Consider the following 12,896-nt stretch of genomic DNA (forward strand, 5'->3'; position numbering starts at 1 on the left):
TTTATAGATTCTTTTTTTTTTTAACATCTTTATTGGAGTATAATTACTTTACAATGGTGTGTTAGTTTCTGCTTTATAACAAAGTGGATCAGTTATACATATGTCCCCATATCTCTTCCCTCTTGCGTCTCCCTCCCTCCCACCCTCCCTACCCTACCCCTCTAGGTGGTCACAAAGCACCGAGCTGATCTCTCTGTGCTATGCGGCTGCTTCCCACTAGCTATCTATTTTACGTTTGGTAGTGTATATATGTCCATGCCACACTCTCTCACTTTCTCCCAGCTTACCCTTCCCCCTCCCTGTATCCTCAATTCCATTCTCTAGTAGGTCTGTGTCTTTATTCCGATCTTGCCCCTAGGTTCTTCATGACCATTTTTTCTTTTTTTTAGATTCCATATATATATGTTAGCATATGGTATTTGTTTTTCTCTTTCTGACTTACTTCACTCTGTATGGCAGACTCTAGGTCCATCCACCTCACTACAAATAACTCAGTTTTGTTTCTTTTCATGGCTGAGTAATATTCCATTGTATATACGGGCCACATCTTTATCCATTCATCTGCTGATGAACACTTAGGTTGCTTCCATGTCCTGGCTATTGTAAAGAGAGCTGCAATGAACATTCTGATACATGACTCTTTGAATTATGGTTTTCTCAGGGTATATGCCCAGTAGTGGGACTGCTGGGTTGTATGGTAGTTCTATTTTTAGTTTTGTTTTTTTTTCGGTATGCGGGCCTCTCACTGTTGTGGCCTCTCCTGTTGTAGAGCACAGGCTCCATACGCACAGACTCAGTGGCCATGGCTCACGGGCCCAGCCGCTCCACGGCATGTGGGATCCTCCCAGACCGGGGTATGAACCCGTGTCCCCTGCATCAGCAGGCGGACTCTCAACCACTGCACCACCAGGGAAGCCCTATTTTTAGTTTTTTAAGGAACCTCCATACTGTTCTCCATAGTGGCTGTATCAATTTATATTCCCACCAACAGTGCAAGAGGGTTCCCTTTCTCCACACCCTCTCCAGCATTTATTGTTTGTAGATTTTTTGATGGTGGCCATTCTGACTGGTGTAAGATGACATCTCATTTTAGTTTTGATTTGCATTTCTCTAATGATTAATGATGTTGAGCATTCTTTCATGTGTTTGTTGGCAATCTGTATATCTTCTTTGGAAAAATGTCTATTTAGGTCTTCTGTTCATTTTTGGATTGGGCTGTTTGTTTTTTTGATATTGAGCTACATGAGCTGCTTGTAAATTTTACAGATTAATCCTTTGTCAGTTGCTTCATTTGCAAATATTTTCTCCCATTCTGAGGGTTGTCTTTTTGTCTTCTTTATGGTTTCCTTTGCTGTGCAAAAGCTTTGAAGTTTCATTAGGTCCCATTTGTTTATTTTTGTTTTTATTTCCATTTCCCTAGAAGGTGGGTCGAAAAGGATCTTGCTGTGATTTATGTCATAGAGTGTTCTGCCTATGTTTTCCTCTAAGAGTTTTATAGTGGCTGGCCTTACATTTAGGTCTTTAATCCATTTTGAGTTTATTTTGTGTACGGTAATAGGGAGTGTTCTAATTTCATTCTTTTACATATAGCTGTCCAGTTTCCTTGGCACCACGTATTGAAGAGGCTGTCTTTTCTCCACTGTATATTCTTGCCTCCTTTATCAAAGATAAGGTGACCATATGTGCGTGGGTTTATCTCTGGGCTTTCTATCCTGTTCCATTGATCTATCTTTCTGTTTTTGTGCCAGTACCATACTGTCTTGATTACTGTAGCTTTGTAGTATAGTCTGAAGTCAGGGAGCCTGATTCCTCCAGCTCCGTTTTTCGTTCTCAAGATTGCTTTGGCTATTCGGGGTCTTTTGTGTTTCCATACAAATTGTGAAATTTTTTGTTCTAGTTCTGTGAAAAATGCCAGTGGTAGTTTGATAGGGATTGCATTGAATCTGTAGTGTGGTTTGGGTAGTACAGTCACTTTGACAATGTTGATTCTACCAAACCAAGAACATGGTATATCTCTCCATCTATTTGTATCATCTTTAATTTCTTTCATCAGTGTCTTATAATTTTCTGTATACAGGTCGTTTGTCTCCTTAGGTAGGTTTATTCCTAGATATTTTATTCTTTTTGTTGAAATGGTAAATGGGAGTGTTTTCTTAATTTCATTTTCAGATTTTTCATCATTAGTGGATAGGAATGCAAGAGATTTCTGTGCATTAATTTTGTATCCTGCTACTTTACCAAATTCATTGATTAGCTCCAGCAGTTTTCTGGTAGCATCTTTAGGATTCTCTATGTATACTATCATGTCATCTTCCAACAGTCACAGCTTTTCTTCTTCTTTTCCAATTTGGATTCTTTTTCTTTCTTTTTCTTCTCTGATTGCTGTGGCTAAAACTTCCAAAGCTATGTTGAATAATAGTGGTGAGAGTAGGCAACCTTGTCTTGTTCCTGATCTTAGTGGAAATGGTTTCAGTTTTTCACCATTGAGGACAATGTTGGCTGTGCGTTTGTCATATATAGCCTTTATTATGTTGAGGTAAGTTCCCTCTATGCCTACTTTCTGCAGGGTTTTTATCATAAATGGGTGTCGAATTTTGTCAAAAGCTTTCTCTGCATCTATTGAGATGATCATATGGTTTTTCTCCTTCAATTTGTTAATATGGTTTAACACATTGATTGATTTGAGTATATTAAAGAATCCTTGCATTCCTGGGATAAACCCCACTTGATCATGGTGTATGATCCTTTTAATGTGCTGTTGGATTCTGTTTGCTAGTATTGTGTTGAGGATTTTTGCATCTATGTTCATCAGTGATATTGGCCTGTAGTTTTCTTTCTTTGTGCCCTCTTTGTCTGGTTTTGGTATCCGGGTGATGGTGGCCTCGTAGAATGAGTTTGGGAGTGTTCCTCACTCTGCTATATTTTGGAAGAGTTTGAGAAGGATAGGTGTTAGCTCTTTTCTAAATGTTTGATAAAATTCACCTGTGAAGCCATCTGGTCCTGGGCTTTTGTTTGTTGGAAGGTTTTTAATCACAGTTTCAATTTCAGTGCTTGGGATTGGTCTGTTCATATTTTCTATTTCTTCCTGGTTCAGTCTCGGAAGGTTGTGCATTTCTAAGAATTTGCCCATTTCTTCCAGGTAGTCCATTTTATTGGCATATAGTTGCTTGTAGTAATCTCTCATGATCCTTTGTATTTCTTCAGTGTCAGTTGTTACTTCTCCTTTTTCATTTCTAATTCTATTCATTTGAGTCTTCTCCCTTTTTTTCTTGATGAGTCTGGCTAATGGTTTATCTATTTTGTTTATCTTCTCAAAGAAACCTCTTTTAGTTTTATTGATCTTTGCTATCGTTTCCTTCATTTCTTTTTCATTTATTTCTGATCTGATCTTTATGATTTCTTTCCTTCTGCTAACTTTGGGGTTTTTTGTTCTTCTTTCTCTGATTGCTTTAGGTGCAAGGTTAGGTTGTTTATTTGAGATGTTTCTTGTTTCTTAAGGTAGGGTTGTAGTGCTATAAACTTCCCTCTTAGAACTGCTTTTGCTGCATCCCATAGGTTTTGGGTCATCATGTTTTCATTGTCATTTTTTTCTAGGTAATTTTTGATTTCCTCTTTGATTTCTTCAGTGATCTCTTGGTTATTAAGTAGTGTATTGTTTAGTCTCCACGTGTTTGTATTTTTTACAGATTTGATATCTAGTCTCATAGCATTGCGGTCAGAAAAGATACTTGATACGATTTCAATTTTCTTAAATTTACCAAGGCTTGATTTGTGACCCAAGATATGATCTATCCTGGAGAATGTTCCAGGAACACTTGAGAACAATGTGTATTCTGTTGTTTTTGGATGGAATGTCGTATAAATATCAATTAAGTCCATCTTGTTTAATGTATCATTTAAAGCTTGTGTTTCCTTATTTATTTTCATTTTGGATGATCTGTCCATTGGTGAAACTGGGGTGTTAAAGTCCCCTACTATGAATGTGTTATTGTTGATTTCCCCTTTTATGGCTGTTAGCATTTGCCTTATGTATTGATGTGCTCCTATGTTGGGTGCATAAATATTTACAATTGTTATATCTTCTTCTTGGATTGATCCCTTGATCATTATGTAGTCTCCTTCTTTGTCTCTTGTAATAGTCTTTGTTTTAAAGTCTATTTTGTCTGATATAAGAATTGTTACTCCAGCTTTCTTTTGATTTCCATTTGCATGGAATATCTTTTTCCATCCCCTCACTTTCAGTCTGTATGTGTCCCTAGGTCTGAAGTGGGTCTTTTGTCGACAGCATATATATGGGTCTTGTTTTTGTTTCCATTCAGCCAGTCTATGTCTTTTGGTTGGAGCATTTAATCCATTTACATTTAAGGCACTTATAGATATATATGTTCCTATTACTGTTTTCTTTATTGTTTTGGTTTTGTTATTGTGAGTCTTTTCCTTCTCTTGTGTTTCCTGCCTAGAGAAGTTCCTTTAGAATTTGTTGTAAAGTGGGTTTGGTGGTGCTGTATTCTCTTAGCTTTTGCTTGTCTGTAAAGGTTTTAATTTATCCATCAAATCTGAATGAGATCCTTGCTGGGTAGAGTAATCTTGGTTGTAGGTTTTTGCCTTTCATCACTTTAAATATGTCCTGCCACTCCCTTCTGGCTTGCAAAGTTTCTGCTGAAAGATCAGCTGTTAACCTTATGGGGATTCCCTTGTCTGTTATTTTTCCCTTGATGCTTTTAATATTTTTTGTTTGTATTTAATTTTTGATAGTTTGATTAATATGTGTCTTGGCGTGTTTCTCCTTGGATTTATCCTGTATGGGATTCTCTGTGCTTCCTGGACTTGATTAACTATTCCTTACCCATATTAGGGAAGTTTTCAACTATAATCTCTTCAAATATTTTCTCAGTCCCTTTCTTTTTCTCTTCTTCTTCTGGGACCTGTATAATTCGAATGTTGGTGCTAGATTCTTATACCTCACTTGTATAGAACTTATATATGATCATGGCTTGTTTTCTTCTCTGTATCCCCAACACTGTACGTTCAGAGAGTGAAACCTATCTGTGCCTTTTTGGCTCAGAGTAAGACATATTTATTGAAGGAATAAAACAAAGAGTTTTCATTGGACAATTTTAGGAATCATCAGTGGTAAAGTCTTAAGAATGGACTAGATTTCAAGAAGTGAGATGAAAAAAGATCAAAGAATCAAAGATACAATTTTCTTAAAATACCAAAAAGAGGTAGGAAAGGAAACAAACTGAATAGGTATGAAATTAGCCAGGGGACCAGGACCAACAGTTCAGAATGCATGAGGGGGAGTTTCCAGAAGAAAGAAATGGTCAACAGTGTCAAAAGTTATAAAGAAGTGAATTAGGGGGAGGAGTGAAAATGTATGACTAAACATTATCTTCAATTGTGACTTTGAAGTTCTTCCTTTTTTTAAAATTCTCTAAGTGGTTCAAGTTTTATACTCTGATTGTGAATTTCTAAATCTCATTGGTGACACCATGTTTTATCACTGGAAACCATTTTCTTCAACATTTTACTTTTTCCTGTTTATCTTGGAACATCAGAACAATTGACAAGTCTTTCTGCTATTATCACTTAAAAACATAGCATAATCCTATAGAAATGTTGATCAATGTCAAGTTGTCTTTCAAAATGAGTGTCTTTACCCAAATTTAACTCTTTAGTCGCCAGTGTTTTTCTTTTGGTAAGTCAAATCTCTAACTTTTAAAACATTTTCATCAGTCCCGGGATGACCAGATGATGGTTTTGTGCATCAAAAGAGCACGATCACTAGATTCTTTAAACCTTTAATATGTATCAGGAAAAATAAACAGATTTATACATCTTGTGGGTCAATATATATTCTCATATTTGTCAACATGTTAAATGTATTCCATTGAGACTTGTTTAACTAGTCACAAATTTTGGCACACATTTTTTGTTCTATAAAAGATCTTCATTCTGTTTGTTAGGGAAATTGACACTAATGATGAGAATGCTTAATAATAACAAACATAATATCAACAAAAATATATACTTGTGAGCCAGTACATTTGTGCCAGGAAATGTGCTAAACATTTTATATTTATTTCCCTCAGTGCTTACAACAATCCCACGAGGTTATTATAAATCCTTTTTGATGATGAGAAACTGAGTTTTAATACAGAAGTAAGTTTGTTAATTTGTCCATGGTTATACTATCAGTAAGTAGTAGAGCCAGGACTTCAAATCAGATCAACATATTCCAAAAGTTCTAACAGATAAGCCTTAAATCCTAGGATTTAAAATAAATGAAATAACATAAAATGTCATTAAGTATTTTAAATTAATAATTCAACGAAGGAATTTCTTGCTGCACAAAAAATCATTTAGTTTACAGAAGATTCATCATATGATTCCAATGGTGAGCCCCTCTAGGATCTTAAGATTCTGGTATATATTTCCTTGAATACCATTATATGTATATAATCTACTCACAGAGACTAAACACTCAATGATGATTAAAAAATAGTGAATTTATCTATGCCTTTATGATATAATTCAGTTAACAATTTTGACCTACCAAAATTTTTCAGTGGGTCCCCTCAGTTACACGAAATGAAGTAGAATCAAATAATTAAGAAATTTTGGAACTAGAAGGGATTTTAGAAATACAGGAGTCCACTCTCATTTTACCTGTAAGAAAAGCAAGTCCCAGAAAGGTTAAGTGACTTGCTCAAAGTCATACATTGCTGGGCTTTGCTGGCATTTGGATCTAAGATGCTTGACACATTGAGGTCCTGCCAGCAATAGCACTGTTACATTTTTTTTTTCCTGTAAAAAGGCAATATCAGTAGAAAAGATATTAAAATTCAGAAATGTGACATTCAGGTTGGAAAGATATTTGTCTCCAAATTACAATTCACCATTTGACATATATATTTACTTATTTATTTTTCTTTTTTCTGTATCTCAACCACTGTAACTGCACTGTCCAATATAGTAGCCCTTTGCCACATGTGGTTATTTAAATTAAAATTAATAAAGTTAAAAATTCAATTCCTCAGTCACACTAGCCACATTTCAAGTCACACTAGCCACATTTCAAGGTCCTCAAAGTACTAGAGCTACTGCATATGACAGTGCAGATATGGAACATTTCTCTCTTCCCAGAAAGTTGTTGGGCACTGCTGCTTTAGAACGCCAGTTCCATGAGACAGGGATTCTCATTTGTTTGTTTTCTGATGTATCCCCCATGGAGAATGGTGCCTCGCAAATAGTAAACCTCAACAAATTTTTGTTGAATGACTATTTCTGAGAGTGATTTTTGTACAGCCCTATGAAGTTTCCAATCATATATATGGCAACGCCTTTTTTTGGTATTGGCTTATGTCCAAAAAGGGAATATCTTTGACAAAATGGCTGTAAAATAATGAGATGCAGTTTGGCAAAAGAAGTAAACATTGTACCAAAAAGCCCGATATACTGCTAACTTAAATTGAGTAAGACAGCACAGTGTTCACTATGTAAATTTTTCTTGATTTGGGAAGGAGAATGAATTTCTTCTTTGCCAGAGATTTTGAATTTGTTAATTTCCTTTGTCCTACAAAAGGCAGAAAATAATTGGAAAAGACATATATCCCAGGACATGGTCATAATTCAAAGTCAAAAGAAAATAATATATTTTTCATTGTGTTTCACTGGATTTCAAATAATAATTTAAATACTTTAACAGTGTAATTAACACAATAGAGATTTACTACAGTCTTCTTTACGATTTCAGCTATAAGACTCCTATCATTTACTCAATGTAGAACTTAATTCTCTTTATGCAGCTGAAGTCCTTCTCATGTTTTCATATTGATATCATTAAATAAAAGTCAAATTCTACATATGAAATATTTTACAAAGACAGAATTACTGGGAAAGGACATGCTAAATAGCATTTATTCTGAAAAACAGAACATGTAAGGAAGAGTAAGTGCAATATGTTTAAAATATAGGTACCTTGGTTATATGGGGGGGATACAGTACATTTATTTTCAGTATATGAGTAAATGTCCCAACAACATGTTTTTTTTTTTTCTGCTCAAATGCTTGCTGACTTTTCCCTATCTGAAAAGTGAAGAATAGTCTTCTCAAGATTTGCCTATCCTTAACATCCATTGTTTTTCATTTTGTCATGTATAGTAAGAACTATACATTCAATATTAACAAAGAATAATCTCATATACTGAATAGCCAGAAGAATAAAATATCTGTACTTTCATTTACATATATAATTAACTAATAATGTCTTTATCCAGTCACAAATAAAATTCCTGTTCTATGCAAACTTTAAAAATACAGAAATAAAAAAAAAAATCACTCATAATCCTATCAGCCAGAAATAAAGGATAAGTCCCTTACAGTCTTTTTGGGGTGTGTGTGTGTGTGTGTGTGTGTGTGTGTGTGTGCATGCGCATGTTGGGGGGGGTGTGGAGTGGAAGAACTGAGTTTGTACAGTGATATATGGTAAAGGTGACATACCACACAGGTTTGTGCCTTTTTTACATTTGGTAATAGGTCATAAACATTCTGTCATATCAATAAATTTAATCCTGTAACATACCTTTTAATAGCTGCATACTATTTCACCATTTGGATATACTATAATTTATTTAACCACTCATTCATCTATTATTGGACAAATATCTTCGAGACTTTCAGTAGAATGGTCAGGTGCAGTGTGCTTTTAGAATGTCAAAATCAGCTTTAGAATATAAAATGGTCAACAGCATTCACTATGTTACCTCAATTCACACACCTGTTTATAGAGTTTCAGGAATGGTGAGAAATTCCAATTCTATAGGGTCAATAAATCAATAGTTTATTCTTGGTGTCACTCATTAACAGTCTCTATATTTTTGGCTGTCTTGGTTTTCTTAGCATAGCGTTGTATGAACACTGAATTTTTCAGATTAAACATTTTATCTATGAGAAGGATAAAGACCTCCAGTTTATGGATACTTCAACACCACCAACCTATTCTGACAGTTGAACCAATTCCGGTGTAATTTCTATATTTCATGTGTTCTCTCATAGATATTTATTCTTTGCAACATTGCAGATTTTTGTAATTTTACTTTGCTTTCATAATTTTAGATACTATTACCCTTTCTTGCATTTTTTGGGCATAGTGATTTGATACCATGTCCCAAATACCCAGTCCATAAATATATAAACAGTATAAGTAAGCCATTGTGGATTTAGTTCAGACCCATGAAAACCAAATCAGAAGTACTTAAAAATTATAGTCTAATCATTAGTAATTATAAATTCTGGAGAAGCTGTTTATTAAAGGATTGTCTTTTACATATTCAAAATGACTAGTCAACACCACTGAAGAAGTTAATAGCATACTTTTTATTTTCTTAGATACAATATACCAATAAAAGAAAATTTTATTAGTTTATGATCATTTAAAATAGACTAAATAAAAACTTTAACATTTGTTTTTATATACATCATTCCAATTAATCACAAAAATAGCTTTTCCAATTTTACTTTAATGACTACATAATGAAATTGAAGAAATGTTTTGTTGTTTGAAAAGGTCATGCTACTAAATAGTTAATAGTGTAAACATTGTTTTAGGAAATATTTAACAGTTTGCTCAAAATTCTTTAAAAAATAGTATAAATGTAAATTATTATAAATTTGAAAGACAGATGTTTGGATTAATGAAGCTTAACTATATATGGGGAGGGGGGCAAAAAAGGGCCACTCATAGAAGAGTACAATTATTTTAAAATATACTTAGGTAAAGACTGTTTAAAACTCTTGAGGAGAAAGAACCTGTATCATAACTCTTTATTACCTTTAACTTTTTAATTGCCTCTTTTAAAAATCCAAAGGTTGTTGTTCTTAAAAAATTTTTCAAACAACCTAGATTTACAATTCCACATTTCTACCACTAACCCATTCTTCCTAAAAGTGTCTTTCATTTTGTCAATTTCTTTAGGTGTGGAACTTAGTATCTTATACATAGCAGGCATTTCAACACTGTCAACTGGATGCAATTACAATAACTCTATGAGATTTTCATTATTCATATGCAATAAATGGAATCAGAAAAATTCTCACATGCTTGTACAAGAAATTCACATTTCCCTAATGGAGATTTTCACAAACCTCTTATATCTACAAAATACATAAAGCTATGAATGGTATGTCTGAAACACCATGAAGACTGCAATGAAAGATACAACTTTCTGTCCTTAGAAAAGGAAATTTAAAAGACTCAGGCACCTATAAGCAGATCTGACTGTCAATACATATAGGTTCACCCACAGAGAAAATAAAACTCCCATATGTTGAAACCCTTGGCATCCATGCACTTCTTTTTCCTATTTCATGCCATGTTTCCCTGGCCCTATGTACCGAATGCATTTTCAGTCTGAAGGAGAAAACTCCTCCAGCTGCTAATGTGAGGACTTCTAGCCCTGTAACCATGAGATGACCCAGCACTGCTGCCTGCTTAGAGTTCTCCCCTGGGGGTGGATGTGGGTGCTGGCACTCTTTGCTGTGCATTAGAAGCAGAGAACACCAGCAATTGGGACACTTCAAGGACACTGCATAATTTCAGTAAGAGTTAGGAGAGGAGAAGGAAAACTCCATTTCTATCAAATGTACTATCAAAGTAAGCACAGCTTTCTTGTTCCATTTTTTGGTCAGGAAGGAAGTGGAAATTTTTAAAAAATGAAAAAGATTTTATTGTGATAAAAATAATAAACCAGGGTTTACTTTAAATCTGGGAAAATGATGTATACAAAAACAAAGAAAGTGACAAAACAATCATCTTGACATTAATATTCCGTATGGTTAAGCATTTAATTTCTTCTTGTGTTACTTATATATGTATATATATATACACACACATGCACGTTGTCTCTATTCTAAACCTAAACTATAAGCTACCTGCAAGTAAAAATTGTGCTTTATTCTCTTTAGCAAATAAGTATTTATGTTATTGATAAACTATCTGAGGACGAAAGTCTGTGAAATCGCAGAGCTCTTGTAGATAAAGATAGTTGGATGATCTACTGTTAACTATTAATAGATCTAACCCTTCTAGAAGCAGCTAATTATATGCTTGATATGCCACTATAATTGGGCAAAATTGGTATGTTACAGCCATGTTATTGTAACTATATAATATAAAAATAAGCTTAAGTATGTTCATAGAAAATTTTATTGCCATCCTTCACAGTATAATCTGCATTTACCAAAATTATATATATTTTGAAAGGTAGCTTCAAAGTATATGGTAGACTCCAAGGGTCAGCAAACTTTTTTCTGTTAAGATCTAGACAGTAAATATTTCAGGGTTGCAGGCCACCTATGGTCTCCATCATGATCACTCAAATCTGCTATTGCAGTGTAAAAGAAGCCATAGACAATACATAAATGAATGAATGTGGCAGCGTTCCAATAAAATTTTATTTACAAAAAGTCAGCCAAACTATGGGCTATAGTTTGCCAACCCTTAATGTAGGTTATACATCACTAGAAGTAGCATAAAATGGGATGCAGAATAATTTAACATTTTTATAGGAGAGAAATATGTGACATTTTCAAGATCTTTATTGACTCTTAAAAAAAAAAACGCAACAAAAAACCACCAAACTTAAATAGCACACACAAATCTTACCTGGTTAGGTATCCTCAGTGGGGGCCTTGGACCTCCAGGGTACCGAGGTGACATAAAAGGCTATTGAAGTAAAACAAACAAATAAACAAAACAAAAAAACAATGTAAAATACAGATCTGAAAATAAACTGCTTTTAAGAATTTTTGAATTATACAAAACATAAATCAAATTTACTTATGTGGCTGATTTCAGTAGAATAAAAGCTTTTAACAAAAATTACCATCCTATTTTTTACTTTGTAGAATATCTGGAAAAATTCCAAAGAAATCATAAAAAAATCGAAGATGACTAAAGTAACTAGCAAAAAAAAATTTTAATGCTATCTAATTGGCAAAAAGTAAGACTAAGAAATTTAGGCAATTGAATCTTAGTAAAGACTTCAGGAAGAGGATCACTGGCTACATTATTATACAAACTGGATTCTGAATTACCCAATTCAGTTATCACTTTCCTCTAATAATTTTGACTGAATTACCCAATTCGGTTATAATTTTCCTCTAATAATTTTAAAGTTGCCAAATTTCTTCATCTTTTCTTTTGTAGTTCCATTTAAAATGGTAAAGAAATTTCTTTTCCAAGGGACATTTGTGGTTAGGAGAGCTTTGGCTTTCTTTCATTAAGGGTTTGTTATAATTCAAAATCGATTATACATTTTAAAATTGAAATTTCTTTGCATATTTTGAGCCTAGCAGACTATGAGGTGTGTACTTTTTTTAATAACCATTTTTCATTGAAGTATAATTAACAATGTTGCATTAGTTTCAGGTGTACAGCAAAGTGATTCCATTATATATATACATATACACACACAGACATATATATATATATATATATATATATAAATATAGACACATATATATATTCTTTTTTTAAAAATTTTTATTGGAGTATAGTTGATTTACAATGTTGTGGTAGTTTCAGGTGCACAGCAAAGTGAATCTGTTATACATATACATATATCCACTCTTTTTTAAGATTCTTTTCCTATATAGCCCATTACAGCGTATTTAGTAGAGTCCCTGTGCTATACAGTAAGTCCGTATTAGTTATCTATTTTTTTTTACATCTTTATTGGAGTATAATTGCTTTACAATGGTGTGTTAGTTTCTGCTTTATAACAAAGTGAATCAGTTATATATATACATATGTTCTCGTATCTCTTCTCTCTTGCATCTCCCTCCCTCCCACTATTCTTTTTCATATTATTTTCCATTATAGGTTATTACAAAAT

At 33.6% G+C, this 12,896-nt stretch overlaps 1 protein-coding gene across 10 annotated transcripts in view; it reads right to left on the reverse strand.

The window, feature by feature from the left end:
* The window catches only part of SSBP2 (single stranded DNA binding protein 2), a 298,141-nt gene that overhangs the window by 56,823 nt on the left and 228,422 nt on the right, over positions 1–12,896 (reverse strand). For all 10 annotated transcript variants that reach the window (XM_073802267.1, XM_073802264.1, XM_073802263.1 and 7 more), the window contains one exon: positions 11,666–11,725. In XM_073802267.1, coding sequence (XP_073658368.1) covers positions 11,666–11,725 — 60 coding nt within the window. The remainder of the gene's footprint in view (positions 1–11,665; positions 11,726–12,896) is intronic.

The sequence above is a fragment of the Tursiops truncatus genome, chromosome 3 (genome assembly GCF_011762595.2).
Source record: "Tursiops truncatus isolate mTurTru1 chromosome 3, mTurTru1.mat.Y, whole genome shotgun sequence".
Lineage (NCBI taxonomy): Eukaryota > Metazoa > Chordata > Mammalia > Artiodactyla > Delphinidae > Tursiops > Tursiops truncatus.